This window comes from Gobius niger (genome assembly GCF_951799975.1).
Source record: "Gobius niger genome assembly, chromosome: 18".
NCBI classification, from domain to species: Eukaryota; Metazoa; Chordata; class Actinopteri; order Gobiiformes; family Gobiidae; genus Gobius; species Gobius niger.
In genome coordinates this window covers 16,141,138-16,168,784 of record NC_136869.1, presented here as the reverse complement: position 1 = coordinate 16,168,784, position 27,647 = coordinate 16,141,138, and the positions used below count along the sequence as shown (strand labels likewise).

Genomic DNA, 27,647 nt, shown 5'->3' with positions numbered 1-27,647 from the left:
CACAGATTAGTGTCTGGGACCAGCTGCCGTAGTTGTGCGCATCAGCCCATTGGCAATCATTAATCCCACTGTCACTTCTCCCGCTCGGTGACGGGGCGGGTCCGGCCCGGCATGCTTCTAAAGCCAAATCCCCTGCCCCATTGTTGTGACAGCACCCCGGCCCGCTGCCACCCAGAGGTGCAGCGCAGGGGCAGAAGCTTATCCCCTCAACAGCACCCTTATCCCGCTAATTACCCCACGGCTATACTGTAAATGGGACACTTGTTTTAACCAGGCTGGAGTGCAGAGCGAGGTGGGGGTACAGGGACGGGATAGGGCTCCTCTATACCTACACATACGGTAATGAGGTCGTCCAAGCATGTGCCACAAAGGCGGCGCTGGTTGAGATGCATTCGAGTGGTTTCGTTTCTCCTCTAACTTCATTTCTTTAGCACTTAGGCTGGTTTTATCACATTTAAGGATTTCATACGTTAACAGCTGAGCCACTAATGATGACTGGGAAAGGAGGATAACACAAATGTAAAAGTACTAATGTTTGAGCATTGTGTTGTGTAAAATTTCAGGACATTTGTTGCTACGTTACAAGAACAACTAAACTGTTGCAAAATGTTGATACCAAAGGTTCTTAATGCCAGACTAGACAGTGACCAGACCATGTTACTTTTTCTAATGGAACAGAACGTTCTATTTAATCCTCATTACTTCCTGTAATCAAAAGCATCTCCATACAGAAGAGGCGAGTCCACTCACAGGAAAGATGCCTGTTTTCAGAGCAATTTTTCAACATTAAAAACGGCCATAAATAAAATTATCCTTCTTCTTTAGTGAACTTATTAGTTTACATTTTACACAGTGTGGCTTTAAGAAGATATTATTAAGTATGACAATTACTTGCTACCAAAAAATCCAAATTGTTTTTACTGCCACTATTTACAACTGCTGAAACCATTAGGGCTTGTACGAATGCTGCTGATTCTACTTTAATTTACAGTCTGCGTCCACTGCTATTCATGCCATCCTTCAAAATCACAGAAGTAAAGCCGATACACTGTATAGCTTTACCTCAGACAAACACAATTATCATTTTCAATGGAAGTTCAAGAAGATATGTCAGTTCATGATAGGTTTATGCCGTTTGATTAATAAGAAATAATCGCAGACTCACTGCCCTTATTTTTCTGCCATGGCTGCGCCCTTTGACCCCACACACTCCTGTTACAGTATTGGTCGGGGGCACACAGCTGCTGGCGCCTTCTTCCCAGACAATGCTGAGATGTTTGCTCTGTAATTACTGCTCCTGTGTCTTTGTCCGCACCATAATCTGAAGAGACCATTGTGGCTCATCGCTGTCTGCCCCTTCATCCCTGCTCCTCTCCAGTCTGTGTCACTGAGCCGGGCCCTGCCTCCCACGCGACAGAAGTGTGCTGTGTCACAAAGGCATAGGCACAATTAGCCGCCGGTGTGGGCCAGTAAGCATGCCACACAATGGAGACAACTTTTATACAACTCTTAAATGCAAAGAGAGGAGAGTTCTGCCCTGCTAAAGAGGCAGACGCTGTCATCTCAAGCCTTTGTGGCCAAGGAACAACTGGCCGTTTATTTAGTTTACTAGTTAGCCATTATTAATGGGGGAGACCGCTGATTTCCAGGAGGTGGAAGTAAAACTAATTGTCACCAGGCAGAGGCTTTAATTGAATCCATTCCTCTCATTGCTCCGCCAATGATTATTTAATAATCAATACGGGCTTTATGATGGAAGTGGTGCTGCAGTGCACTGCGGTGCCAAGTACCAGAGTTACTGGTCTGTGGCTTTTCACACACAATAACTGATCAGATTCAGCAAAGTTATGCATAAGGAGTAAAGTCTCCTGTAACATTAGCTCAAAAAATTGCCATTGTTCAAATGCATGACCATTAAAACCGGGCACTGCAGTTGTCCACTGCTACCACAGGACCCAATTCTGAGAATACATTTGCCCATAGGATAATAATATGTACAAATACACAACAACATTTAAATACTAGATAAATGATGATGGAAGGGACAAACCGTTTTCTGCAGCAAAGTTTGCCATGACTTCAAAGTCAGGGTAAAAAAACAGGTATAATTTACAGAAAAATGCAGAAAATGAAAGTGAAAACTTTGGAATTGCAGTCTTATACATTTTTGGATTGAATTAATGAACAAATTAAACAAGATTGATTTCAGTAGATGTAATATTTTACTGTGTAATAATTAACATCAGTTAATGGTTGAATCTGTCTTGTCCAATCTTGCAGGCCCTGACATAATGTTCTGTATTGTTCATTTACACACGATGCATGAACTTTGTGTTTTTGACAGTGTTTTCCACACATACAACAGTTCTCTAATGGACTTGTTGTTTGCCCTGCTCTTCAACAGGTTTTTGGCACTGCAGCACAGCACTAATGATCTGCCTGTGACAGATCGATGAGTTGATCTCTGTATCACAGAAGCTCAGATCTATGGGGCTGTAATTAAGTTGTGCAGGGGGACTGACGCAGGTATGTTCAGGGGGATTAGGGGCAGTCCTCAGCCACACACTGTTACGTTTCGAGGTCAGGCGGGAGATGTGTGCTCCCCGGGCTAATTATGAGCTGTAAAGCAGGTTGTGATTGTGGTTGTTGGTTTGAATCCCAGAGGGGGATCAGTGTCCAGGCCACTGCTCCTCTGCCGTGTGATTATTGCCACTGTTTTGATTGAGATGCACAGGCTATTAATGCCACTACACTGCACTGGCTACACTTTACTCCAGAGAGCCCATTAATTTATATTTAACACGATAAATGTCAAAATAACTTTTGAAACTCTTTCACCAAAATGAACCATTAAGAAGTCAATGTGTTAGTTAATAATGAATAATACATAATAACATTTATTCGTGCGAAAATATTCTTCTTTTTTTTGCTTCAACAGGCAGCCAAACATTATTGATACATTAGGTCCTCTTGCTTGTGAAATGCTTTATTTTGGTGTCTCGCTTCATTAAGATCATGTGGTATCGCTGTTTGGAGTTTCAGGACATAGTGCAGCAACATATCCAGTATAATCTGGAATTTTCCACAGCTGCCTGAGTGCATTTTGGTACATTTTTCAGCACAACTTAAGCGCCCTGTTGTCCGGACTAACAGACTCTTGACTCTTTTTTGTGCCTCTCCGATCACTGTCACATTGACTGTACCTGTGATGACCCTCAGACTGTGCACACTGAGTCAAACCTGGGCCTGTCCTCTGCAGCAGTGGTTCTCAGGTCGACTTTAGCCTGTCAGGGACTCTGGGCGTGGGAGCCGCCTTCATTAAGGCTGGCTGGAGTGTATGGGCAGTGTAATGGTCAGGGTTAAGGCTAATAGGACACAAGGGGATAAGAGCACCTGCCCTGTAACACACTGTACAGAGACAGAGATTGGTCAAAGCAAAAGTTTCTGCACTCGTTAGTGGTTCAAACACGGCCCTGATGTAGATTTTAAAATGTAATTCAGACGAGATTGGGCTGACCTGATGCGCCAAGTAGCTGGAGATTCATGAGAGGCCAATTTACGAAACAACAACCTCATTTAGTCAAATCAGTGTCATGACAGAATACCCACATGTGTGACCCTGACCTATCTGCCCCGGCCATACATCCCATCTCTCTGCTCTGTAGCCACCTCTAAATCTGCCTTATTAGAGTTTCTCCTCTGCTTGTTGACACAAGCGATGGCTTTGCTTCTCTCCCATCCCTCACTGAGCTGCTGTAAATCCCCTCTTTGGGCCAAATGAGATCATCTCCCTGCCTCTGTGGTGAAATACTGGGGCCTATATGACGATGATTATCGGCGATTTCCTCGGCTGTGTTTGTGCCATTAAGAAGAAGGAAGCTTGTTGTTGTGGAGCCGGGATGAATGATCTGCCATGGAGCCAGTGTCCGGATCACCTGCTCGATTGTATTTCAGCCGCTGATTAACGAAGCCCGGATTAATGTCGGCAGTATTTATGGCATTAAAAGAGTGATGGCTCTAAACGTGTGTCTTTATAAATGGCTGTTCTCTATCTCTTCCCAAAGCCCACACAGTCTCTCCCCCTCCTCTCCTCTCCGTGGCCACGTTCCCTCTTCCTTTAATTACTGTGTTCATGCTCGACGGCCACTGACGACTTGATTAAGGCTGCCGTGTGCAGTTCCAGTCTCTACCCTGCTGATAAATGAGCCCAAAGCTTATTAACTTACTCATTGGGATCAATAGGGCGCTGGGCCCGAACACAGAGAGGGGCACAAGAGGCGAAACTGCACGGATCAGCCAAGATGCATGGAGCCCCGTGATGCAAACGGCGGCCAATCAGGTCGAGCGAAAGGGTGGGCTGCTGTGAGGACTTTTACTTTGTTGTTTTGGAAGACAGGTGAATGTTAATCAGAGAGTGAGGCTGTGCGATTTAGCAAAAATACTGTAGCCTTTTTTCCTGTGAAATGTTGCAACTTTGATCACAGTTGCAATTTCTCTTCAGATTGCAAACATATCCAAGCACATTACATTTGAGAGGACTCTGACAGATTGACTGAAGATGAGACTTTTACTTTGAATGCACAAAATGACCCAGGTAACATGTTTGTGCATATCATTAAGATTCATCATTGTTGTTAATTGTTCGTTATTAAAAAAGAGGTGGTGTCAAATGTTTCAAACCTGGCAGTGACAAAATCCTTGTTGTTTAGTGACACCTGATCTGGCTTAAGTAATTGTGCTCACTCAAAGGTCAGCGCTGCTTCTATTTTAGGAAACAGCAGAGGGGTCACGATATTCAATAAATCAAGAGCTGGTGCATCGAGACTGAAGGGACACTGAAGGGGACAAGAGATGTCACACCACTAATCAAGCACTTTTAGGAAGTTGATATCGTTTTTACACTGAGGAGCTGCTAATTATAGACAAATACATATGATAGACTTGTAAGCGTTCCTAAAGCTCACAGATGTCCGGATTACAAATGAACGTTGGCGAGTTTTTGTGTCCTCTTGCTCTGAAGTACCTCACAAAGCATTACTCAGCTCACTGGTTTTCATGCCACAGCGGATCGCCTTTAAACATTAGCCAGGCCTGTGTCTGGATGCCGCTCTACACACACAGGAGGTCCTCAGGCTGATCCAGGACACACAGCATGAACTAGTGTCGCATATAAACCTTTCTCCCCCGGGACGCCCCGCTGCTCCACCTGGGCCTTCACAGAACAACAGCCTCATCATTGAAGCTAATGTAGGCTCCAATAGGAGGCCATGTCTCCACCTAATCCCTGACAGACATTATGATAGATGGAGGTGCCATGTGCTGCCCTGCTATTGAGCGCGATGAGGAGATACCATTGATGGATTTAGTCACTGAAATGCCCACCATTTGCTCTGTTTTCATGTGGTGAAATCAACCATATTCTTCTCAATTGACGTTATTGAGCTTTTGATCACATAATAATGCTGTTCCCTCATAAAAATCTTACTTGGAGTTCTGTTTTATTTAAATACATCTCTCCAAAACATATGCAATTTGTTATTTCATCAAACTGTGTAATGCAAATGACCAAAACAATGTTAAAATGGAAGAAATTTGGGAAAGTCATGGCCAAAACAGAACTTTTGGACGTGTGTAAGTTACCAACAATTTTAAAGCCTATCTTGGCAAAAACGTGTATATTCAGTCAGATGGAACAGAAGAAGATATTGAGTCAACTAATACGTATAATAATAATAATTTGGGGATGTATTATGCAGCCAAAACACGTGCTGAAGTCACGGGGAGGACTGTTTTCCGCACATAATTTGTTTTAATTATTATTATTATTATTTTTTTACTATTACTTGAGTAGGTTTTTGCATCACTAATTACACGTATAACCTCTACTTCTTCAATGAAATCAGTATTTATTTTGGCTACTGTACACACCTCTGATAATATAACAAAGAGTCAACAAGGACCCGTTATTGACCTCGGTCTTCTGCTGCTCTGCTGTAGCTGTGTGTGAGAGTGTGGGCAGCAAGGTCTTCTGGGAAGTAGCTCTTAAGTTGATGTAGCCCATTATTGTAAAGGCAGCCCTCATGCTTCAGACACATTGATCTGCAGCCTGAGCTTCTGAAGTGTGAGACCCCTGTACAATGATGTCATGAAGAAGCTACATGTTTTATTACTGTTAAAGTAAGGTATGGAATAAGCTGCCATTACCTGGTGGAGTAGAGCCTTGTGTACGGGCCTAATCTTTTCCTACTCTGGACTAAAGCGCTTGTGTTGTCAGAATCACTGAGATTTATGCGATTCCTGCAGCATTCCAATAAATTCATGTCGAATGGTCCACAGCAATAGCATCTTTTTACTATAGCCTGGCTTTCCATTCCAAGCCGGTTTACTTAAAATCATTAATTAATTAAAAATTAATAATAGTGATGCTGTTTAAATAGTGAGAAATGTCCAAAAATTGCCCATGTTGTGAATGCAGACGAATCTTCAGAAATATTGAATTTACAAAATCCATAAGAAACCGCACGAGTCAGCACATCTCCATTGAAAGAATTAAAATAGAGTTGCAGAGCTGTGCACTTTTAGATGAGTTTGCTTAAAAAAATTGATGTTATGAGAAGTGTGGAGTGCATCTTACCGCATCTGTAGGTATTTGATGTAAAGCAAGTCGATACACAACGACAACCTATGAAAATGTGTAGCATAACTTACACACAGTATAGATATACGAGAGAGGAATCATTACTGTACGTAACATACAGTATCTGATTCTTTTGGCCATAAGCGGACTTCAAAAAGCACTCCTAATTAATAGCCGTGTGTTAGCAGATGAATCAATAGCCATCAGAAGATTGTGCGCGGCTCCGATGAATCTCATGTGTTTGAAATTGTTAAGGAAGACACAAACAGATCAATACAGGACCTCACATTAAAGGCCCCTGAGCCCGGTGCGTGTGGGGGCCTCACGGTGCGGCCGGTAACTAGAGCTGTAACGCTAGCCCATTTAGCATATGGTTTTTTCCACGGCTGAGAGGTAAACACGGTGGGGAGGCCAGGATAGCAGTTAAACATATACTGCTTATAGGCTCGGGTCCCAGTGGGACCACAGTGCAGGACACACACGGAGGGGACAATGACGAGATAAGGTCATCCCGCTCAATACAAGGAGACAAAAAGACACTTGGGATAACAGCAATCTGAAGTTTGTTCATGTCAAGACCTTTACAATACCTTTGTAGTTTTATCAATTTCTTGAACAGCAATTAGTTATGTCCTTTTTTATGTTTGGAATATTATGCAGTGAATGATAATAAAAATCTTTGCCACTGTGGAAAAAGAACACCACTCATCACCAGAATTTAGTTGAACATTCACTGTTAGTAAATATGATTTTGCCCATACTTAAGATGAGGGTAGTGGTTTGCCTTGGACATCTCAAATGCAACAAAGAGCTGCAGAATGATCGTCACAGCACAATTATACCTTAGTAATAGTAGAGAAGTATCGTGGTACCAAACGGTGTATAATGATAGGCTCTTGTTGTTTGGAGGTGGAACATCTCACCCCTCATCATTTCCAAACCTGTCACAACAGCCCCTGATGTTGATATCCACTGTCAAACTTTCATCCCTAATGGTGGCTCTTCTTCTAAGTGACAATCTTAACAGATCAATGCTCGGTCAGGGCTCCGATTACAAAGCCCAGTCAGTGACCACACGTGAGGCGGAGGCATTCCCCTATAGCCAGCTCAATCTTGCAAAGTCACTGAGAGAAGAGATCCACTGACCACTACCTGCAGCGCTGATGACCATAGGGATGACCGGGTAATCAAGCTAAGTGCAGCTGAAGCCGTCTTTAGTCTGGTCAAGTCACTTACCAAACGAGGGGAAGGAAGGAGTATCGCTGAAAGGGCTAAAAGCGCACACGGTCGCGGGACGTTAAGGAGTTAGATGTCGGGAAAGGGAGCACTGAGGTGGCGCTAGGCTAGGGCTCAAGTCGTAAAGGCCTGTTAGGGAACATTAGGTGAGGAAGAGGGTCATAAGGCTTCATGAATGTTTCAGCGGGACGAGAGGAAGGTGACCGGGGGCGTTTGACTTTCAGCTCCACAGTCGGAAAGCTCTCATGACTCAGGGAAAGAGGGGATGGTCACAGGCATTACACCCAAGATCTTCAACACTCAGGAGTTACCAGTCCCTCTCCAAGTAGCTCCCCAAAGGCTTACTGCACTTCTAGATAAGAGGAAACTAAATGGATTTATGTTCTTTGCAATGCAGAATCATCCGTACTACTCCACAGGGTACTCTGACCTACCCAAGTACTTTATTCCTTCTCATGACCACTCCATAAAGACAACACCCCAGTAGCTGCTGTCTTAATGTTTTGCAGCTATCAAATGCTGTATTCCCCATAGAACAGATGCCCTGAAGAACAGGTTCTGATCGTTGTCACTTCACCTCGGCGATCATAATGCTATGCTTCATTGGTGTCATTTCCACTCTCTCTGTTTATAAAACGGTCCACTCAGGACTCTTGACTTGGTTGTTTTTATCAGTTCAAATAGAGATATGTATCTAATCTCATCAAGTCCTTAAACAGTTGTTTTGATTGAATAGGAGCACCCCAGGGCTCAGGACATGCTCCCCTTTGACCCCTGAGGCCATTATGAGTGGCCCGGGTCATGGTCAATTGTCTTGTGGACAACACATAGATAAGCAGGATAAATAGATAGGGCATGTTTTTAGTGTCTTACCCTGAACATGCAGTGCAAATGTATGCTGATCAAAATGAAGGGGGAAAGTGATACAGTGGCGAGAAAAAGTAATTACACCGTTTGGAATTTCTCACATTTCTGCCTAAATTGGTCACCAAATGTGGTCTGAGCTTCATCAAAATTACAGGGATTATTAAACAGTGTCTGCCTGAACTGATACCACCCAAACATTTATATTTGATCATATTTTTATTGGCCATAACAGGAGAGTGTGTAATAAGTAAGTACACCGGCTGAATCTCACTGAACTGCAGCAGTTTTGTAAAGAGGAATGGTCCAAGATTCATCCTGATCATTGTGAGCGTCTAATCTGCAACTGCAGAAAAGCAGTTATTGCTGCAAAAGCAGGATCAGCCAGCTATTTAATACAAGGGTTCACTTACTTATTCCATGCATGTTGTGAATGGCTCAGGTTTTTCTGCAAAATTTCATGATAAACTTGTGAATAAATTTTTCTATTGATGATAGTAATTTGTCCAGGCCCTGAGGCAACAAAACTGCCCCACACCATGATTCTCCCTGCAGCATACTTCACAGTGGGGATAGGGTCCAACAGTCCACTGAATATTTTTTCCAGTAGTGCTGTGGAGCATCCAAGAGCTCTTTCACAAACCAATGTTGAATGGTATGGGTGTCACGGGTAGAATACAATACCAATTTATTAAAAGAACTCTCAAAGCTGGCGGCCGATTCGAGGTCCCACCATGGTGCACTGGTGGAGCTAGAGGAGAGGTGCCCTGGACTAGCTCAAAGTTTCAGAAAGAGTTCATCTCAAACTCAGTAACATGAAGAAGCCAGGTAAAGCCACAGCCCAAGACCTGATGTACGAACATGGATCTGTTCTGAGTGCAGAGAGTTTGAGAGAGACGCCGTGAAACCTTCAGACTCCGGCCAATGTCCGAACTGGCATGATTCCTCTCCAAATGGGGACGACCTCTACGAGACACCGTTTAAAAATCACCTTTTTACAATTATACGTTTTCCTCCCATTCCTAGGACACAAAAAGATCCTATCTCACAGTGGATGTGTGCAACATGAGAGCTGGATCTGAGTGTGCGCATAAGTGGAGAGCTTAGTCAGGATTAGCTGAACCAACAGAGGCAGAGCAGAGTCACCTCATCTGTGCATGGGGCTGCATGTGGCCCTGCTCTGTCCATATGTTGCAAATCCCCCCTGAGGACAGCACTGCGGCTCCTCAAGGCGCACAATGCATCTTACTCATATGCATAGAAATAACTATTTGTATCTTAGTCGTTTTCTTTTAGTCTGAATATATTTACTATAGATGCAAAAAAAAAGTGCATCTCTTTCCTCTGACTGAGATAAGCACTATTCTTCTATCTTTAATGTGAATTCAAAAGTCCATTGGTCCATTGAAATTGCATTGGGGTTTGCAGGTATCTACACAGTCACTCCCCACACATTCACATGGCGCGTCTCCACATGCCTCCTCGTGTCTTTTCTGTTCCTATAGAGCTGGAGCGGCATGAGGTCCACTGTGCTAAGGTTTCACTCGGGACGTCCCAGGGTCTCCTGACATGCCCGCCCCGCTGAGAGGGACATCGCCGCAGAATGGGCCCCGGCTCTGCATGGGGCAGCTCACTGCACGAGGCAACCGTCACGAGAGGTTTACACGGAAATGATTTATCACCGGCTACAGAATTCAGTATTTAGTGGATTCTTTTTTCGCAGCTCTAATAAGATGCCACTAGTCTTCCTTAAATCTTATTTGATCCAAGTCTGAGTGCTGCTTTAGTCCATGTTCTGGCCATGTTTAAATGTTATGTTAAAGTCTGTGTATGAGGGAGGGCAGTTCTGTAACCTCTCCCGCTCTACTGTTAGCTCCATCACCCAAAGGAATAACAGTTGGGTTCCTCACTATAGTCGTGCGCATAAGGACACACAAATAGCACCCCATGAGTCATTGTAAAGTGTGGCGCATGCCCAGAGGAACCCCACTTTCTCACTTCATGAATCACAATCAGAGTAGATGATAACCAACAAGGCCCGCTCATTTCAATCACGTGTTTCTGACGGAGTGGGTAATAGCGTCGCCCGAATGTGACGCCGCAAACTTTTTAACTTCAAAGTTGATGTAATGTATGTAATCCAAACCTAGGCTCTTTTTACCGTGTGGTGAAAGGGCACAGTGCTGTATTGGAAGTACAGTAAGGATACAGTAAGGCTAAGTACAGGATATGGGGAGGAGGGTGCAGCCCAAATATGTGGCGTCTCCTGGGACCGCATTGGAGCTCCACACCAGCCCCCACTGAAGAGGATCAGGCCATCTGCCCACTCCACGCACCGCAGTCCCACCTAGAGGACAGGACACCCACATCCACAATGAGCAATATGGAGGAGATTTAGAGCACGTTTGATCTGAAGAAAACCTGAATGAATGACAGTGCGCAAGTAGATCGTCACAGAGGAACACAGCTCACCGGATCTATTCAGACACAAATGTACACCTCAGCAAAGGCAGAAGTCATGCAGAAGTCATTCAAGTATTTTTTTTTTATTTGGGGCCGGCACAATCCCAGTCAGGAAAGGCTGATGCAGTCTTTGCAGCTACCAAGCTATACCAATGTTCAGCACAGATTTCGGAAACTTTTGAAAGAGTTAAACGTCCGCTGTGCTCTTGTTAATACAGAAGAGACTGAATGTGCCACTGGCGTTTTCAGACTCTATGTTTTTGAACTCAGAGGTACTTTTAGATACACCTACTGCACAAGAGGTCACTACGAAAATAAGTGTTCGGACCACAATTCAAAAATACTTTTACTTTTGATATTGTTAAGCATGTAGTGGAGTAGAAAGTACTGATACAGCCTTTAAAATGTATACTACAAAAACAGAATGTCAAGCATGGATTTAAATGACTTGATTTGAAAATATTGATCTTCACTCATGTCGACTTTAATCTTGTTCGGGCCAAGAATGCTTTGCTTGTTTGAGGAAATCTCACTTGAAATGAGAAAGTAAAACTACCAATGGGACAAGTGCAATTTTCTTTCCCCCTTGGCAGACAAAGCAACCTGAAATAAAGACAAAATGTATTGAATGGAGTCAGAGACATCTCAAAACAAGTGAAAATAATTCAAATAGTCAAAACACAACGCAAATTTAAAATATTGTGCTCAATTAGGGACATTTAACCTAATATATCCTTTTTTTGTAGTGAACAGTGAAGTAAAAAGTATTCAGCAGATATTATACTTCATAAGTACAATAACTTACACAGACTACAATTATTATTTTTTTGCTTGTACTTACAGCTCTAGAGATTGAAAAAATACCTCAACATACTGATTTTTTTTTTGCATAGAAAAGTTAACTCCACTTCTTCCTCTTTAGTCGGCGGTGCCTATGAAGTCATGCCGGTCTGCGTGGGTGCAGACAGGGCACAGATGGGCTGAGAGCCGCTGTGGTTGCTTTATGTGGACACAGGCCTCCCCTCAGCAGCAGCAGCCCCGGCCCCGGCGCACACACAAGGCACACGCGCTATTGACAGCTATTAGGAGATCAATACTCACTAATACATCAGAGCGCCGGACCACTCAGCTCCACTGGCTTAGCAGATGAGCCGCGGAGGAAGGAGACATGGCTTTATCCTGTGCTCAAACACGAGAACAAAATGGGCTAAACACACACATTTGCAAACAGCTTTCTATAGTGCACAAAGAAGAGACTTATTTGGACTTTTGGACACGGGGGACGAATTTTAGCATAGTGCATCAATACGCTGATATAGCATGTGTTTTTAGCAGATCACCATTCCTGCATTCTACCCTGTATTTCCATTCCAGTGACTGCGATCATTCTGTGTATGATACGGTCATGGATACTGACTCAAGACTTGTTTGCTGGACATGGCGAGGAAGCTTCTCGAAACAACAGGTGAAATGCTCCAACTCCAAACAAGTAACTCCACAGTTCCAATCCATACTTAATTATAAAGTTAAGTTGAGTGGATTTATTACACCGCATTGATATCATTCAACTTGAAGTCATACTGTATGGCCGTGCAGGGGATAACATTGGCCCAAACCACAGCTGTACTAAAGTGCCCCACTAATGCAATGCTTTTATTAATATCAAATGGATACGCAGCCACAGATAGCCCTTTGGAGACAAGTTGCCAGGAGGTTAAGTGTGAAATCAATGTGTATAAACGACCTGGATACAAAAATTCTCCCCTAAATCAACCAATCAGAGAGGCGCTAATAAAAAACCCGTCTTTTAGCACGACTGGCTAACAATCTGAGTAAGTCAAAAGTGGCAGCTCATTCTCTGTCTTCACCTTCTGTCTATCTGTATTGTTTTGTTCTCGGTCCACCCCTTCGCTACTGGAAAACCACAGAAGGGAGTTACTGCTCTTTTACAAAGCCGGCCTCGTTACTGGGCTCGGGCCGGCCGTATACTGTAGGTGGGTGGGTCCCGGGGCAATATAGGGTGATCTACACCTGTTCAGGCTTCCATATGAGGGCCATTTGAAGTGACGGGGAGGCAGTTAAACATTGGGTGAAGGAGCGACCCCTGACCTGCCAGGCTGCTGTCCATGCGTTATAGAAAACAAACAAGGTGGACACACTGACCGGACAGTTCCCGCGTCTGTGCGGCTCAGCGGGGAAGTGTCATAGACTAAAGTTGGTCGTGACGAAGGAAGGTGTATGATAATAGTTTTAGTTTGTTTATTTTGTTTATTGATTGATTTGAACAGGGACAGTATACAATATACAATATACAATATTAACCTCAGAAAGGAGAGATGCTTTATACCAGGTTGCAGCACTCTCCTCCTGTAGTCCCTGGGCAGGATGACCTCAACAAACAACAGTTCACATCATTATTAAATACAACATATACATTTCCCCCAACAGCATAACAATGATTCCGCACTTCACTCATTCCTAAGCCTTCATTTGCAAACACACGCTCACACACACACCAGTTACAATACAGTGTGGGAGCAAGTTTGATTTGAAAAGAAGCGATTGGCCTGATGTGAAAAGGTGTGAAAGTTTGTGCATGTGATCAGTCTGAATCCTACACTTGACTCGAGAGTGTTTTTAACAGAGGAGCTGCAGCACCATTAATTATCTTAACAACAGGCAGATATTTGAACACAGGATCATTTTAAAGTACATTTGAACGTATGTATAAAATGTAACTTCAGCTTCCATATACAATGTACTGTGTCTCCCCAGGGCAGATCTGAAGTTTTATTAACACAACAGAAAGAAAATACAAATTAAGCTAGAATGATCCGGTTCATAGATTGTAAGTTAAAATGCTCTTCAACATATATTTCATGTATTGTCTTTATTAAAACAAACTGTGAGCTGGGAGCACCAGCCTCTGATTTGTGACAACTTCACACAACTCATTGTTCAGCCTGCGCTACATAATTTTGAACTGAAGGCACTGTTTGTCGGACGACATGCCCCCCCCCCCCAGTGTGAAGTGTGGCGACCCGGAGGTTAAAGGTTGACATTGCAAAACGCGAAGACAAAAACTGGATACTCGTCCGTCAGAACCCACACTGTGACCACATGTATGCATTTTTTTTGGTACAAGTCTGATACAAATGTCATGTGAATGTATTGGTAAATGATGTATGTTGATTATTCTACAGTAATATGTATTTGAAGAAAGAAAACATTTTCAGTTGAAATGTCCTGAACTGCTGCTGCTGTTGTTTCTGAACATTTTCAAACTCTTAAGTAAAGTGGTAAATTATATTCATAGCCCATGACATAAAATTTCCTTTAGCCTTATTTTTTTCTTCTTTGAGAACAAAAAGCTCAAATATAATTGTCAGTAGGATTCAACATACTTTATATAGAAATCCCACTGCGTTTTTCTACCGCCTTGTCCGAAATACATGAAGTCCCCGGCACTTGATAAAGATCTGGATGGCTGCAGCACATGTGTTCCAGTTGGTGACAGGATGAGGGCAGATGTCAGCTCCTTTGTGCTCGGGACGGACCACCTCACCGCAGCACTGCATTGTCATTCATTGGGTCCACAGGGGCTTGTTCATTTCCAGCAGTGGAAGCATCCAGACTCCTTTTATTAGTCTATTGATGTGTAGGAAATCATTCCGTTAACTACAGTACATGCCGAATTCCCTCTGCTTTTCACTATATCATATTTGGAAAATAAAATAAAAATCAGCAGGTTAAATCCATGCCCTCGTCTTTAATTTCAAATCACAAAAAGCTTATAACAAAAAACAGGACATTTTGCTTCAATTAGTTATTTTTTTTTACATGAAAAATATATTACATTATAAATAATGATTTTTCTTCTTCACACAATAACATTTCGACAGCACCGCTTTTTAAGCCTTTGCCCATAAATAAGACTGAAACAATAACAATGTAGCCAAAGCATTATTATATTTACATGAGGCCCACAAAATGGCAGCTTTGAGCAACTAAATAACACATAAATAAATAAATAAATAAACTCAGAACACAACTAATTTGAGACAACTTAACCACGAATAAAAAGTAATAATGTTTGTAAAGAGAATTCACATTACAACATATTTTAGCATAAATAAAAACAATAATTAAAATAGTGAAATGTGTACATGTGTTTTATATAGTTTAGTTCCATGGTCTGTATTCTGGGTTGATCGTTGTGAGTCCAGTGTAAGAATAATTGGGACCAGCACGCTTCTGAGTTTTGGGGCTTTCTTGAGGCGATGAAGCAGGGACAATCACCGTTTGCTCCAATAGTTGTCTATCTGTGCACAAAAAACAAAAAAAAAAAAAGTAAATTAAACAAGCAAATAAAGAAAAGAGTCTTTTTGTGTGCAAATGTAGGCCTATCACCTTTAAAATAACGTATAACATTCGCCGTTGCTTGAAAATAAACCCTATATCCACTTGTCAAATGCCAGACTTACTATTGTGACTCTTCAGGTGGAGTTTCAGCTCCGGCTCCTCCTGGAAAGAGACCCCGCACATGTCGCAGGGAAAGGGCTTGTCTCGTGCGTGCGTGCGGCGGACGTGGCTGTCGTGAGCGGCGTGAGAAGCGAAGGCCTTCCCGCAGTGCTTGCACTTGAACGGCCGCTCCCCGGAGTGCTGGCGGATGTGTGTGCGCAGGATACTGGAGGCGGTAAAGGCCTGTAAGGAAAAGCAGGGTACGGTCAGAAAAATACATTTACTCTATTGTCAAAGTGTACATTTGTATTTGGCCTATGCGACGTGTGTGCGTAAAAACGAAAACAAACAAAAAATCCCCAAATGACGTCCTGCAAATTGAGACCCCTTGTAGGACAATTATTTCTTTGGGGAAAAATTCCGACGTGTGTGTGTGTGTGTTTTTTTTTCTTTTTGGTAGGCTATATTCAAAAATATAATTAATTCGTGCGTAGAAAAACAACTTCGACATTTTTGCGTCCAGATATTCCGTCAAGGAGAAACAGAATGAGCTTAACAAAAGTGCGGGTTTATAAAAAAAAAAAAAAAGGGGGAGTTTTTTTTTGTTTTGTTGTTCCTTTTTGGGAGAAGAGAACAAAACACTTCTGCTCATTCCAAAGCTGTAAATCTCGGCGGACAAAAGCGTGGGTGTGCATCTGGCGATAATTAGCCGCTTTAAGTGTGTCCGCGGAGCGTGCCCGGGGAGGACGCACAATGCACCGGCGCTCCTGCCAAACGCGCCGTGAAACAAGGAAGCGCTAAATGGGACTGAGATGACACGGCTTCAAAAGGAGTTAAGTGTAAAGAGAGGAGGGGGGGGGGGGGGGGGGGGGGGGCGGGCCGCGGGCCGCACTTTACAGGCCTCCTCCAGAGCTGCGAACGAAATAAATGTTTAATCAAGGAAACGGCACTAAATCCCAAGCTCTTCAGTTCAACTTGTTAAAAGTTCGATTCGAAAGGTTAGATGAATGGATTGAAATGAAACAAAAAATCGCTCTTACCTTATTGCAGTAGACACACTTGTAGGGCCGTTCTCCAGAGTGCACGCGCATGTGTTTGTTGAGACTCGAGGACTGGGAGAAGCTCTTTCCACACACTGAGCACTGCCACAGAAAGATTTATACAATTCAATTAAAGGAGCTATACCAGACAATCTTTTCTTAAGTGGAGTAAAATTATTTTTGCCCTATAAAAATATGTTGTAAAAGTAGTCATTTGTGGGAAAAACATATATAAGTGTATGTACATATAAGTGTATTGTACCCAAATAGTCAATATGTGACGAAAAAGGTCGTCGTCACATTGTGACTAAAAAGGTTCCAAATTAGGAATAGTCCCTTTAAGTATTATCTCGATCAGTTCAATATCTCGATCAGTTCGATATCTGGTTGTGTGTGATGTCTCAGAATTTAGAAGGTACGGAATTGAGGGAGCTGTCTTTTCAGCACCACCAACTTGTGTCGGTGTCTGTGCGTAAAAGTCTGCCCGTTCACACCGGGGCCTTTTACGCAGAGCCTCACCTTGTGCGGCCTGTGTTTTTCGTGCACGTGGAGAATGTGTATTCGTAGTCGGTCCCTCTTTTCGAAGGATCTGTTGCAGAGGTGGCAGGGGAACTTCCGGTCTCCCTGATCCACGCAGCGTGTGTACTTCAGGTGCTTGTCCCTGTAGTATTTATAGGCGAAGACTTTGCCGCATCTGTCGCATTTGAAACCCTCTCCCGTATCTGTAAGTGAAAAAAGAAGAAAAAAGAATTAAATAAATGAAGAAACACCGAGCACCGAGGTTAACTGAGGTTGTATTTGCTGACCTTCAGAGGGGAAAACCGCCGCGCTCTCGTCTCTGGCGTCTTTCAGCGTGAGCGGGATGCCCAGAAACTGCATGTAACAGTCTCCGTACCATACCAGCAGCTCTTGGCCCGCGCGGACCTCCTTGCAGGCCTCGTAGAAGATCTCGCTCTGCACCTGCACCGCCGTGAGGTTCTGCTCCTCCGGGAAGCGCGCGCACTTAACCAGAGACATCCAGTTCCCGCAGCCCCCGCGCCCGTCCACGAAGTGACTCAAGCGCCCGTTCTCAAAAACCTGAGAAATAAATGTTTGCCAGTTAGTAATCATTGATGGAATAAATCATGTGTTAGTAGAATAATATTAATAATGATTTTTGGCACATTACCTCCCACATCAAAGTGTTGTCGTCGTATGTTTTAATTTCGCTGGTGTTGACCACTTTGCCTTGGAAGGGGCCAAAGCGCGTGCCTTTGGGGATGCTGCTTTTTTCTGCGAACACTCCACAGTGCGTCACTTTCCCCCAGGCTGCTTGGACGAGGGAGAGTCCTGCAACAAAATATCACAGAATTAAAATTTTATTAGAATAAAAATGAAATAAAAATCACAGGCCTAACGTAAAGAATAGGCCATGTGGGAAGTCGGAAGAGTCTGTTACCTTCAGGGAGGTCCAGTGAGTCTTTGTCTAAAGGCAGAACGTGGTTTTCAGAAACTGAAAATTACAAATGTTTTAGAATATGTTATTGCCTTAATAAACAAATAATGTGCCGGCCATGTTGTGTTTTCTTACCTGAGTTCTCCATAAGAGGCACTCCTGAGATTGCATGCCCCACACCGCGGTCCTTCCCTCCGGAGTATCCGTACAGCACCATGAACAGGTCGTCCTGGCTGAAGTTGTACGTGCTTTTCTCTGGGGTCCTCTCCACGCCGCTCCTCAGCCGCGTGAGCGCGTCTTTGGGCGGGGAGGCCGTGGATGAAGACATCGCGGAGGAGGACCTCTCGCTGGACGGACTGCCCCGAAAGTCCGGAGAGGACAGCGGCCCGGCGGCGTGCTCCGTCACGACTGCGGCCATCTCCTCGGGTTTGGGGTACAGCGCGTGCCCCGGCAGCATCTGGCTCATGTACGGGTTCAGCATGTGCTCGTGCAGGAGAGGCGCGTGGCTTTGGCTCAGGAATGCCGGATTCCCATTCGCACTTTGCGCGTGAAAGTGTAAAGACGCGTCTGACACGAGGCGACCCAGGGACTTGAGCGGGTGCAGCAGGTTGTGAGGGCGAGGGAAGAAGTCCATGAAGGCGTGATGTGGGGGCATGGGGCCCGGGTAAAGACCGCGGGCAGGACTGGCCTTGAGTGCGCCTGGGTGGAAGGTCTTCAGGGGCATCATGGACACGGACATGATGAGGAAACGTCAGGGTGAGCTGGAAACGTGTCCTTGGGAGAACAGGAGACGGGGAAGGTATAAAAGTTTAATGCAAGAAAACTAAAAGAGGAAACAGGATCTTTACCACACATAAATCAATGACTCTAAATTTGGCATTTTGCGCATCAATCTGACCTCTTGACCCGATTGGTAAAGACATATACGTTTTACGCGTTTGGGAATACTTCCAACGCAATATTGGTCAAATCTGATGCATTCGTTTACGCATGCCAATTTTGCAATATTTCCACGTCACTGCGCACAAAAAAAAGTTAATCAAGCCTTAAAACAAGGGTACACAACACGCCCTGGTGAGTGTGTATTATTATTTCATTATTTTTGAAACCAATGAGCCGGTAAATAGCGAAACAAATCAGGGTCAACAGCGGGCCAGAGCAGAGGTCAACATTAATGAAGCGCGCTATAGACTTTACAATGACCTCTTGGCATTTAAAAAGGCACTAATTCAGTGATCGTTACAGCAGCATTAAATGTGAAATATACCAGATAAGGTTGACATGAAGAAGTAATACTTTCAAACTTTTAAGCTTCCAACTTTTCATCAAGATAGCAAAATCTGGTTTCCTGGGCAGCGTGATAGTTCAAAGCACTTACCTTTTTTTTTTTTTGACCAAACGCGAGATTACAGAGAAATCCCGGGTGTCATATCCACACAGCTCCAAGCATCGGGAATCTCGTGCGCACCTCGTAGCTCGTCTTGGATGCTCTGTGTGGTCATCTGAGGGCACCTCTACTGTATACAGTCCGGCCTCGCTCCTCATTGGCCAGCGCGCCCCCCCAGCCTCATGCATCTCAATGACCCACTAGAACACTGCCTTATCCACACGGACCAACCCACCCGCAGCCCGCACGTTTAACTCCTGCGCTTTCTCCCTAATGCATTTCCATATAAGACCCCCACTCAGGCACACAGATCGTATCTTTAAGGGACCTCTTTAGAAAGGCTATACGGCTTGTTTTGTGGTGATTTGGAGGACGCGCAACAATAGGGGAGGCCATATCTTGATTGAATTAATGAAATGGAAGCGCTTTTCTTATTCATGACTAGATTGTGAATTACGCATGAGAGAAGAGTTGGTGTTATGGTATCGACAAAAGGTTTAAAAGGAAATTGTGGGAAATTACTGTCACGAAACAAAAACAAAGAATAAAAACAACTCGAAATCAATTAAAGGCAGATTTATTTTGATCTGCAACAGGAGAGACAGAATGCGTCAGTGTCAACATTTACGCATAAGAGCATGACTTCTTTTGAACTTCTTTTAAACGAAAAAGAATATCCGAAAGAAATCAACTTTTCTTTATTGTTTATTACAGTTTCATGTTTTGACCTTGTCAGAGTTTAACCAAGAGACATTGGTTTTGAATAAACTGTTGTGACTACAATACAGTGACTACACAATTTGGGCACCCAGGCCAATGGCTTCTTTGCCTCGATCCAAATGTTATGATACAGATACTGTAAGCCTGTAACTATAATTGTTCATGTCATTTTTGCACGTGTCCTGTTAAAACTCCACTTGAGATTTTAACATTTTTCGTTTTGATATTCATGTGTGAATATGCAGTATATTTAGAATATAGAATAGAGATCTATTTTCCACGGGTGTTACCGGTGATTGTCCATGTATTGAGCACTAAGCTACTTTCCCAAATGTTTCATTGCTGTACATTGTAATGGGGTGGCCTTATAGTTCACACACACAAAATCGGAGCACCACACAGGATTATTGTAATAACAGAATTCTTTATTTACAAGGCAAATAGCATCAGCGAAGCCATATTAGTTCACAACTTGCATAACTGTGGTTTGAACTTGTCTTATATGCTCTAACTTTGCATAAAACGCTCACACCCACACGCACTCGCACGCAGACACACACACACACACACACACAAACACGCACACACTACAGGTGGATGTACAATGTGACTCCTGTGAACAATGCCAGAAAAAGAAGAAAAAAAAAGATGTCGGGGGAAACACAACATTAAGCTTTCCAATCAGAAAGTCCATAGAGTATTTTACATATTGCTTCAGTATCCCTTCAGATAATAGATGTACCACCCAACAGTGACAAGAAAATGAAAGAGGAAAAAAAAAAAAAGTTACACAAGAGCTATGACAGAGACGGATCGTGTGCGACCATCTTCAGCAACCATTCAATATTGTACACAAGTCATTATACAAATTTATACAGACACAACTGTAATGTACAAGAACAAAGACGAACAATCTAAGGCAATATGCTAGGGCTTTTCAGCATTTCAAGGTTGCATCTTAGCTCTAAAATTGGCAGACAATACAAAAGGGCATCTCCAAAAAACATAAGCGGAAAAATAGTTCTGTATTTAGTGGCCTGAACAGTTGTACATATAAGGGGCAAAGTTTCAGCATTTGCTCCCCGTCCTCATTATAAATGCTAAAAATGCACTGCTACCACATGGCTTTTTCAAAATGGTGACAATCTTTGGAAATTTTGCAAAGGGCGCGCGCATGTGAATTCACTCTTTCAAATGGCTCGGAGGAAAAAAAAAAAGAAAAAAAGGCGAAGCTCCTCTGGATTTCACGATTGGATTTTTATCAAAAAAGTGATGATGAGGGAAATGCGTGCAGTCGATGCTACAGATCATAATAATCGGTACAGTTTCACAATAACAATGGCCATCTTTGCGCGTCGCCGCACACGCCTCCAGAGACTTCTGTGACAATACATTCAGAATGGTTCCGTCCGACGCGTCTCACCCCCCCTCCCCCATCCAGTGACTTCAATCCATTTGTTGTCATGGGCCAAAAACAATGAACATGGAGTCCAATTAAAAAGTATTGAATATTTGGCTTGCTTCACGCTAGTCCTGGGTTTTTTAAAATACCTCATATATATAAAAAAGTTTTGCAGAAAATTTGAGGTTAGAGAAAAGTGACTTGATATCTTTGTGAAGGTCAAACTGAGAGCAACTCTTTGATAGTAGTTGAACTTCCTGCCTGAGCTCAAAATATGGCTAAGTGACCTCTGCGATTAATGAACCGCTGGTGGTAGGGAGAGCGCGACATCGAACTACTTCCCCCCCCCCTCCGACCAGCGCTGCATAATATAGGAACGTATGCGTGGATGTTAAATCGTTCTTGGTACAAACTGCGATTTAAAAAAAAAAAAACTAACTTTTTTTTTTTTAGTACTGTATCTATACGTGTCCTCGTAATTCAAGATTCTGTACAAAAATTACAAAAAAAAAACGCAAAGAGATTCTCAAGTAATCATTATTGCTCATTTTTACATCACACCAGAAACAGTTTGCGACTAGCAGCTCCAGACGACATAGAAAGCACACTTCAGATTTTCATATGGCTGTGTTCAATTTGTCCTGTCGATTTCTTTTTTTTTTGTTTTTTTGTTTTTGTTTAAGCTTTTCGTGGCGCTCTATGCTAAAGGCAGAGAAGCAAAGCGGTAAATCTGTACAATGTATACACCACACAACTCTTGACAATCCCCCCCTCCCAATCTGCTACCCACGCCCACCCCCCCCACGCCCCTGTCTGTATACCGTACCGGGACGCCAGAGCACATCATGGGCTCCTGTCCCACACCCCGAGAAACAAAACAAACCTGCCCCACATCGAGGGCAGATCTGACCAGACAGAGGACCCCCCCCCCTAAGGAATAAAATAAATAGAAAAAAGCTTTACTCATCATATGTACAATCTCTGTAATTGTATTTGATTTCGACATCTTCTGAAACTACAGGACCAAAGTATACTCCATTGATCAAGGTTAATAATAGACTTCTCAGAAAGAATACAACCACTGTAACTGTTAAACTTATTTTTTAAAAAGTGCCTCGCTCACACTTTTAGAAATAGTTCTCTCATTGCTACAAGGATAAACAATCATCTAAAATAATTAAAATGAGTCTATACAGAAAAATAAAACTTAATTTAATACACTATATAAACCTCTGCACTAAATTTATCTAATCTTAGTTGTGTTTTTTCAACCATATCTTCATTCATTATTTGATTCTCACAGGAAAAAAAAAACATAACAAAAACCAGAATAAAATCAGGTTAAAATCATGAACGAAAAGGCAAAACAGCTCAGTTCATAATTGAGAATCCCAAGTCTTTGCTGCTGTTTTCCATCTTTGTGGAAAATAAAGTGAGGGTCCATCAGCGAAAATCAGTGTGGATCATTTTTGAGATGAGATTGTGAATGGCCGCTGTCCACTGAGAGGAATACATTCATCAGAAGGAGGGACCCGAGCCACCGCTGCCCCTCAGTCAGTGTCCCACGCCAGGAGGGAGGCCTACGGTAAGTCACTCTACGGTGAATGCGGCTGGACAGGCAGACAGACTGGCTCAAAATGGGGCTCTCTTCTGCAGGGACCACACCCCCACCCTCTGTTAGGACTGGGCCCATTTGATCTTGGGCGGGGGCGGGCCGGGCACGGCCTGGCTGGTCCAAGGGGCCAGTGGGTTTTACATAATTATACAGTCTTTAAAGGGCTCCTTGCACCAGCTCTTCACTGAGGTTTAAGTCCTCGACTCCATGAGGGTCAACAGTACTTCTGTAAGAGAAGAGCAAAATTACATCAGCTCACCCACTATGCTAAATAACCATATTATTTGGTGACATTGATTACATTTATGAACTAATACAGGGTTACGACAATGTAATAACATTCTATCAAATCAATCTACAAAGGGCTTTGGATTTTTTTGTTGGTGACTAGACATTGGTGTTCTTTTTCTGAGGATGTTGTGCTTGCCAGTATTAACATATAGGTGATGCAGTTTGTGTCCCCATTGACATGGCCGAAGCTTCAAGAGCATTAACTTCTGCTGATAAACAATTAATGGCCAAACGGTAAATAATTGAAATAATCTAAGTGCCAATATATTTTTGTAAAGCGGCAAAGGACATAAATCAACGGTCAGATAAACTGGTGTCTTGCAGTTTCAAGTGCAGACTATCAAACAGCGGCACCTTGGTTAAATATTAATGGGGTTTTATTGGGCTTAAAAGCCTCAGGGATAACAGTGTTGAATGCTACATGAAGTGATAATACAAATGAAAGAATGACCCTGATGTTTAATATTATTATTGCGTGTTCTAAAACATGCAAAATTGAGTTTTTATAACCCTCATCAAAAACACATCTGGACAGGTTTTTGTTTTAGTCAAACGGGTTTCTCTGATCATGTATATTTAGTCTGTCTCCCTCTTCCGCACTCAAAACGCCAGCCCACACTCCGATATCTGTCACACATCCTGTACTATGAAGCTCCTCCTTTCACCAAACTTGTTCTGATCATGTCTATAGCCAAACTCTCTTCTAACTTATTAGCATCTTTGCCTGTACATATCTTATTTGTATGTTTTGTTTAAACCGTACAGCTGCCCCGGTCATGGTGTACAAAAGGAGGAAGTGCGCCCTCTGGTAGACTGTAGTACAGGGTGGGGCGTGGGAACTTCTTTTGAAAAAGGGGGGTCACAGTGGGGTGAGTGAAAGCCCAGTGGAAGGAGCTGAATGGAAGGTTTTTGTCCATACCCGTTTCAGTCGCAAATATGTTTTATGCTGTATTTTTCTAACGGCCACTTTATGTAATACTATACAACAGTATTACATACTGTACGTAAGGATATTTTCTCGACACATACCTTATCTTAAGTTAAACTAGAAATAACATCAAGGCTAAAGCAGATAAAGAAGTTCTAAAGCATTATATTGAGCCTTTAAATCGACAATACTGAGTGGTATGTCATATGTATATGTAGAAAAGCGTGTAATAGTTTGAGACTAGCCAGTGACCTCCCTGACCCGACATCAGTCTATAATGTCTAAATGGTCTGGCTCTAAAGTGCCCACTGCTAATTACATCATTGTCCTGTAAGTTCAGGGCAAGAACCAGAATGCCGACTGTTGAGTAAATTATTTACTAGCACAGCAAGTAAGTTCAATAAGTGTGCCCAAACACTTAAGACTCTTACGATCGGATACATAGTGTGCAGACAACTTGGAGAAAGTAGGAGGGAACCTTTTAGTTTTCTTGTTCCCTGGATCGCTGTGTAAATCTACATGACGTCCATTTGTCTTGTGCTAAAATTTTACAAGTTTCCAAAAACAGTTAAAAAAAAACATTATGAGGCACACTTGAACAAAACACTTTGAAGTACACGTACCTGTTCCTGGCCCATTGACGGTAACCCGGGGGAGGGACCAGAGCCCATCGACGTGTTGCTCATCTGCCCCCCCATCTGCCCCATGCTGCTCATCCCGCCTGGCGCCATGCTGCTGGCCATGGGGTTCATGCCGTTGCCGTTGTACATGTTGCCGCTGTTTTGCTGGGGAAACTGTGGCGAGGGCTGCTGCTGCGTAAACATACTGGAGAGCAAAAAACAGAGTTAGGCCTCACTCTTCTGTCGATGGATCAGCAATGGCTTGTACAATCGAAGAGCACACGGAGCATATTGAACATTTTATTTTATGTGCTCTCAGAACAGCATTTAAATGAAACTAAGCCCAAGTTATTTTTCGGTCTTTTCTTTAGCTTTGATAATGGGATGGACTTGCTGTTTACACAAACATGTCACAATGTTAATTCTCACAGAAAGCAGAAATTTTAACTTAAGTTCTTTAAATCTTCTGCACATACCAAAGATTATACTAGTATACCGAGTGACTATTGAGAATCTTTTGGATGTGCTGGAGAGACGCAGTGGCCTTTTCTTTACCCATTTCCTGGCATGTTTCCCTGCGGCCAGCCATTCAAGTCGGGGGAGCCCTGGAAGGCGGTGTTTGCTTGGCCCTGCTGCATCATGGGGGACTGGGCGTGTGTCATACGTGGAGACAGCAGTGGGCTCTGAGGTGTCCCGGGACCCCCAAATCCTCCCTCTGCCTGCTGGCTCATACCTGAGGGGGAGTACCACAACAGCACATCAGCGTGACAAATAAACACTTTAACAAAAATGGTAGGGCTTTTGTTAGTGGGCGTTACTTGGGATCAGACAGTTCAAAATGGATTCCATTTCACAAGCACTGGAAGCTAAATACATGCACACAAGCAACAAGCAAGGACACTGGAGGACTGGGAAAGAACACAACAGATACCTAGATGACATAGCTAATATACGCATTATGTTTGGTTATAACTAAAGAGTTAAGACAAGAAAATTCAGGGATATTAATCTACACAATTTCATTCAGGAGGAGTCACGTTTTATTAGGTATCAAATGAGAGCTTCAAATAAGCTGTTTTGTAGAGGCAGTCTCTTCAGAGCGCTGATTATTGGTCGAAGGATGCCCTCTGGTGGAGAAGTAGTGAATTTACCAGACACCATTTTGAGTAGTTCCAGTGTGAACTATTCTGACAAATGAAGACAAGTTGATCATTTTAAGGTTAATCGGATAATAGCATTTCAGAGCAAACAGTGGTATAAAAATCAAGTGAAGCTGCGACTAAAAGCAGATGATTGGCCGACTAATTAGAGACGCGACATGGACACATGGCACACACAGGCTTAAGAGGTGTGGCGGCTGGTCTGAGGCAGTACCTGAGTTGGGAAACTGAAAGGCACTGTGCTGCACTTGGGGGCTGAGTACGGCCCCGTACTGTCCGCCCATCATGTTTGTGTTTCCCATCAACATCTGAGAGGAGGAGGTGGTGGAGGAAGAGGAGGTGCCATGCATGTGGAGCTGAGGGGGGGGCAGAGAAGGCAGGCTGGGGGACAGAGGGGAGGAGAAGGGGCTGGTAGGAGGAGGGGGCGAGGCCAGGCCTGTACTGGTACCGTAGCTGGGCGGGTAAGGGAACTGCTGGGGGTTGGCTTGGGGCATCCGGGCATTGCTCATGCCTGCCGCGGCCATGTTGGGGGGCAGGTTGAGACCCTGAGCCCTCATGGCCATGCTCCTCTGCTGCTGGACCTGCTGCGCCTGTTGCACCTGCTGCTGCTGCCTCTGCCTTAAGTGATTACTCAGCATCTCCCGTTGGCGCTGGGCTAACATCTGAGCATTGATGGTCCCCTGCACACATGTGGACACAGTCAGTATTATAACTCGAAGACATAGTAAGAAGAAAGTCTTTCAAAAGGACCATTTACCTGGTTGGGAGCACTGGCTCTAAGAGGTAGGTTTACATTAGAGACACCGCTCATCTGTGACATCATGGGCTGACGGTTCTATTGGACAAGGCAGACAACGATATAGTTTAAATGTTTTTCGTTTCAATGAACTACAGGCACACAAAGAAGTAAAATATTGCCCTCTGATCTGTGTTATTTATTAAACATTAAGCTGCCAAAATGTCAGCCTCAAGGATAATGATGCAAGTGCTGGTGTGTGCTCACACTGAGCAAACACAGCCTCTGTCACACTGTACCTGCTGGGACTGCAGTCGGTGCTGCAGCTGCAGGCGTAGTGCATTGGGCTGATTGGGAACTCCGGCGGGCCTAAGACCAGGACGTGGTTGCATTCTCATCATGGGATACCCCGGCCGTGGACCCATCTGGCCTTGCATGGGGTGGAAGCCTGGCTCCTGCATGGGGTTGTTAGGATATCCCCTCTGGGCCATGTGGGATTGCGGTGGACCAAACTGTTGGTTGTACATGGGGGGCTTCTGCTCCAGCATCATTGAGGCCTCCTGCGGGAACTGATCTGGCTCTATGGACTGGCTCTGGAACAGAAACATGCAGACGTGGAGTCATGAAATCTGTAGCCAGGTCAGTGTCAGTG

The 27,647-nt window shown here is 43.6% G+C and overlaps 2 protein-coding genes across 4 annotated transcripts in view; both read right to left on the bottom strand.

Moving 5' to 3' along the window:
- Positions 1 to 10,269: 10,269 nt before the first annotated feature.
- prdm14 (PR domain containing 14) lies at positions 10,270 to 18,875 on the bottom strand (the record flags this gene model as incomplete). Its single annotated transcript, XM_079576357.1, has 8 exons — positions 10,270 to 10,370; positions 15,685 to 15,904; positions 16,702 to 16,803; positions 17,221 to 17,423; positions 17,508 to 17,778; positions 17,870 to 18,030; positions 18,140 to 18,193; positions 18,272 to 18,875. 8 exons carry the CDS (start codon positions 18,873 to 18,875, stop codon positions 10,270 to 10,272), a joined length of 1,716 nt encoding a protein of 571 aa, XP_079432483.1.
- Positions 18,876 to 23,299: 4,424 nt separating this feature from the next.
- The window catches only part of ncoa2 (nuclear receptor coactivator 2), a 47,868-nt gene continuing 43,520 nt past the window's right edge, over positions 23,300 to 27,647 (bottom strand). For all 3 annotated transcript variants that reach the window (XM_079576194.1, XM_079576195.1, XM_079576196.1), the window contains 6 exons: positions 27,295 to 27,588; positions 27,017 to 27,094; positions 26,474 to 26,939; positions 25,655 to 25,832; positions 25,103 to 25,304; positions 23,300 to 23,486 (listed from right to left, as the gene is read on the bottom strand). In XM_079576194.1, coding sequence (XP_079432320.1) covers positions 23,475 to 23,486; positions 25,103 to 25,304; positions 25,655 to 25,832; positions 26,474 to 26,939; positions 27,017 to 27,094; positions 27,295 to 27,588 — 1,230 coding nt within the window. In that variant the 3' untranslated portion in view covers positions 23,300 to 23,474. The remainder of the gene's footprint in view (positions 23,487 to 25,102; positions 25,305 to 25,654; positions 25,833 to 26,473; positions 26,940 to 27,016; positions 27,095 to 27,294; positions 27,589 to 27,647) is intronic.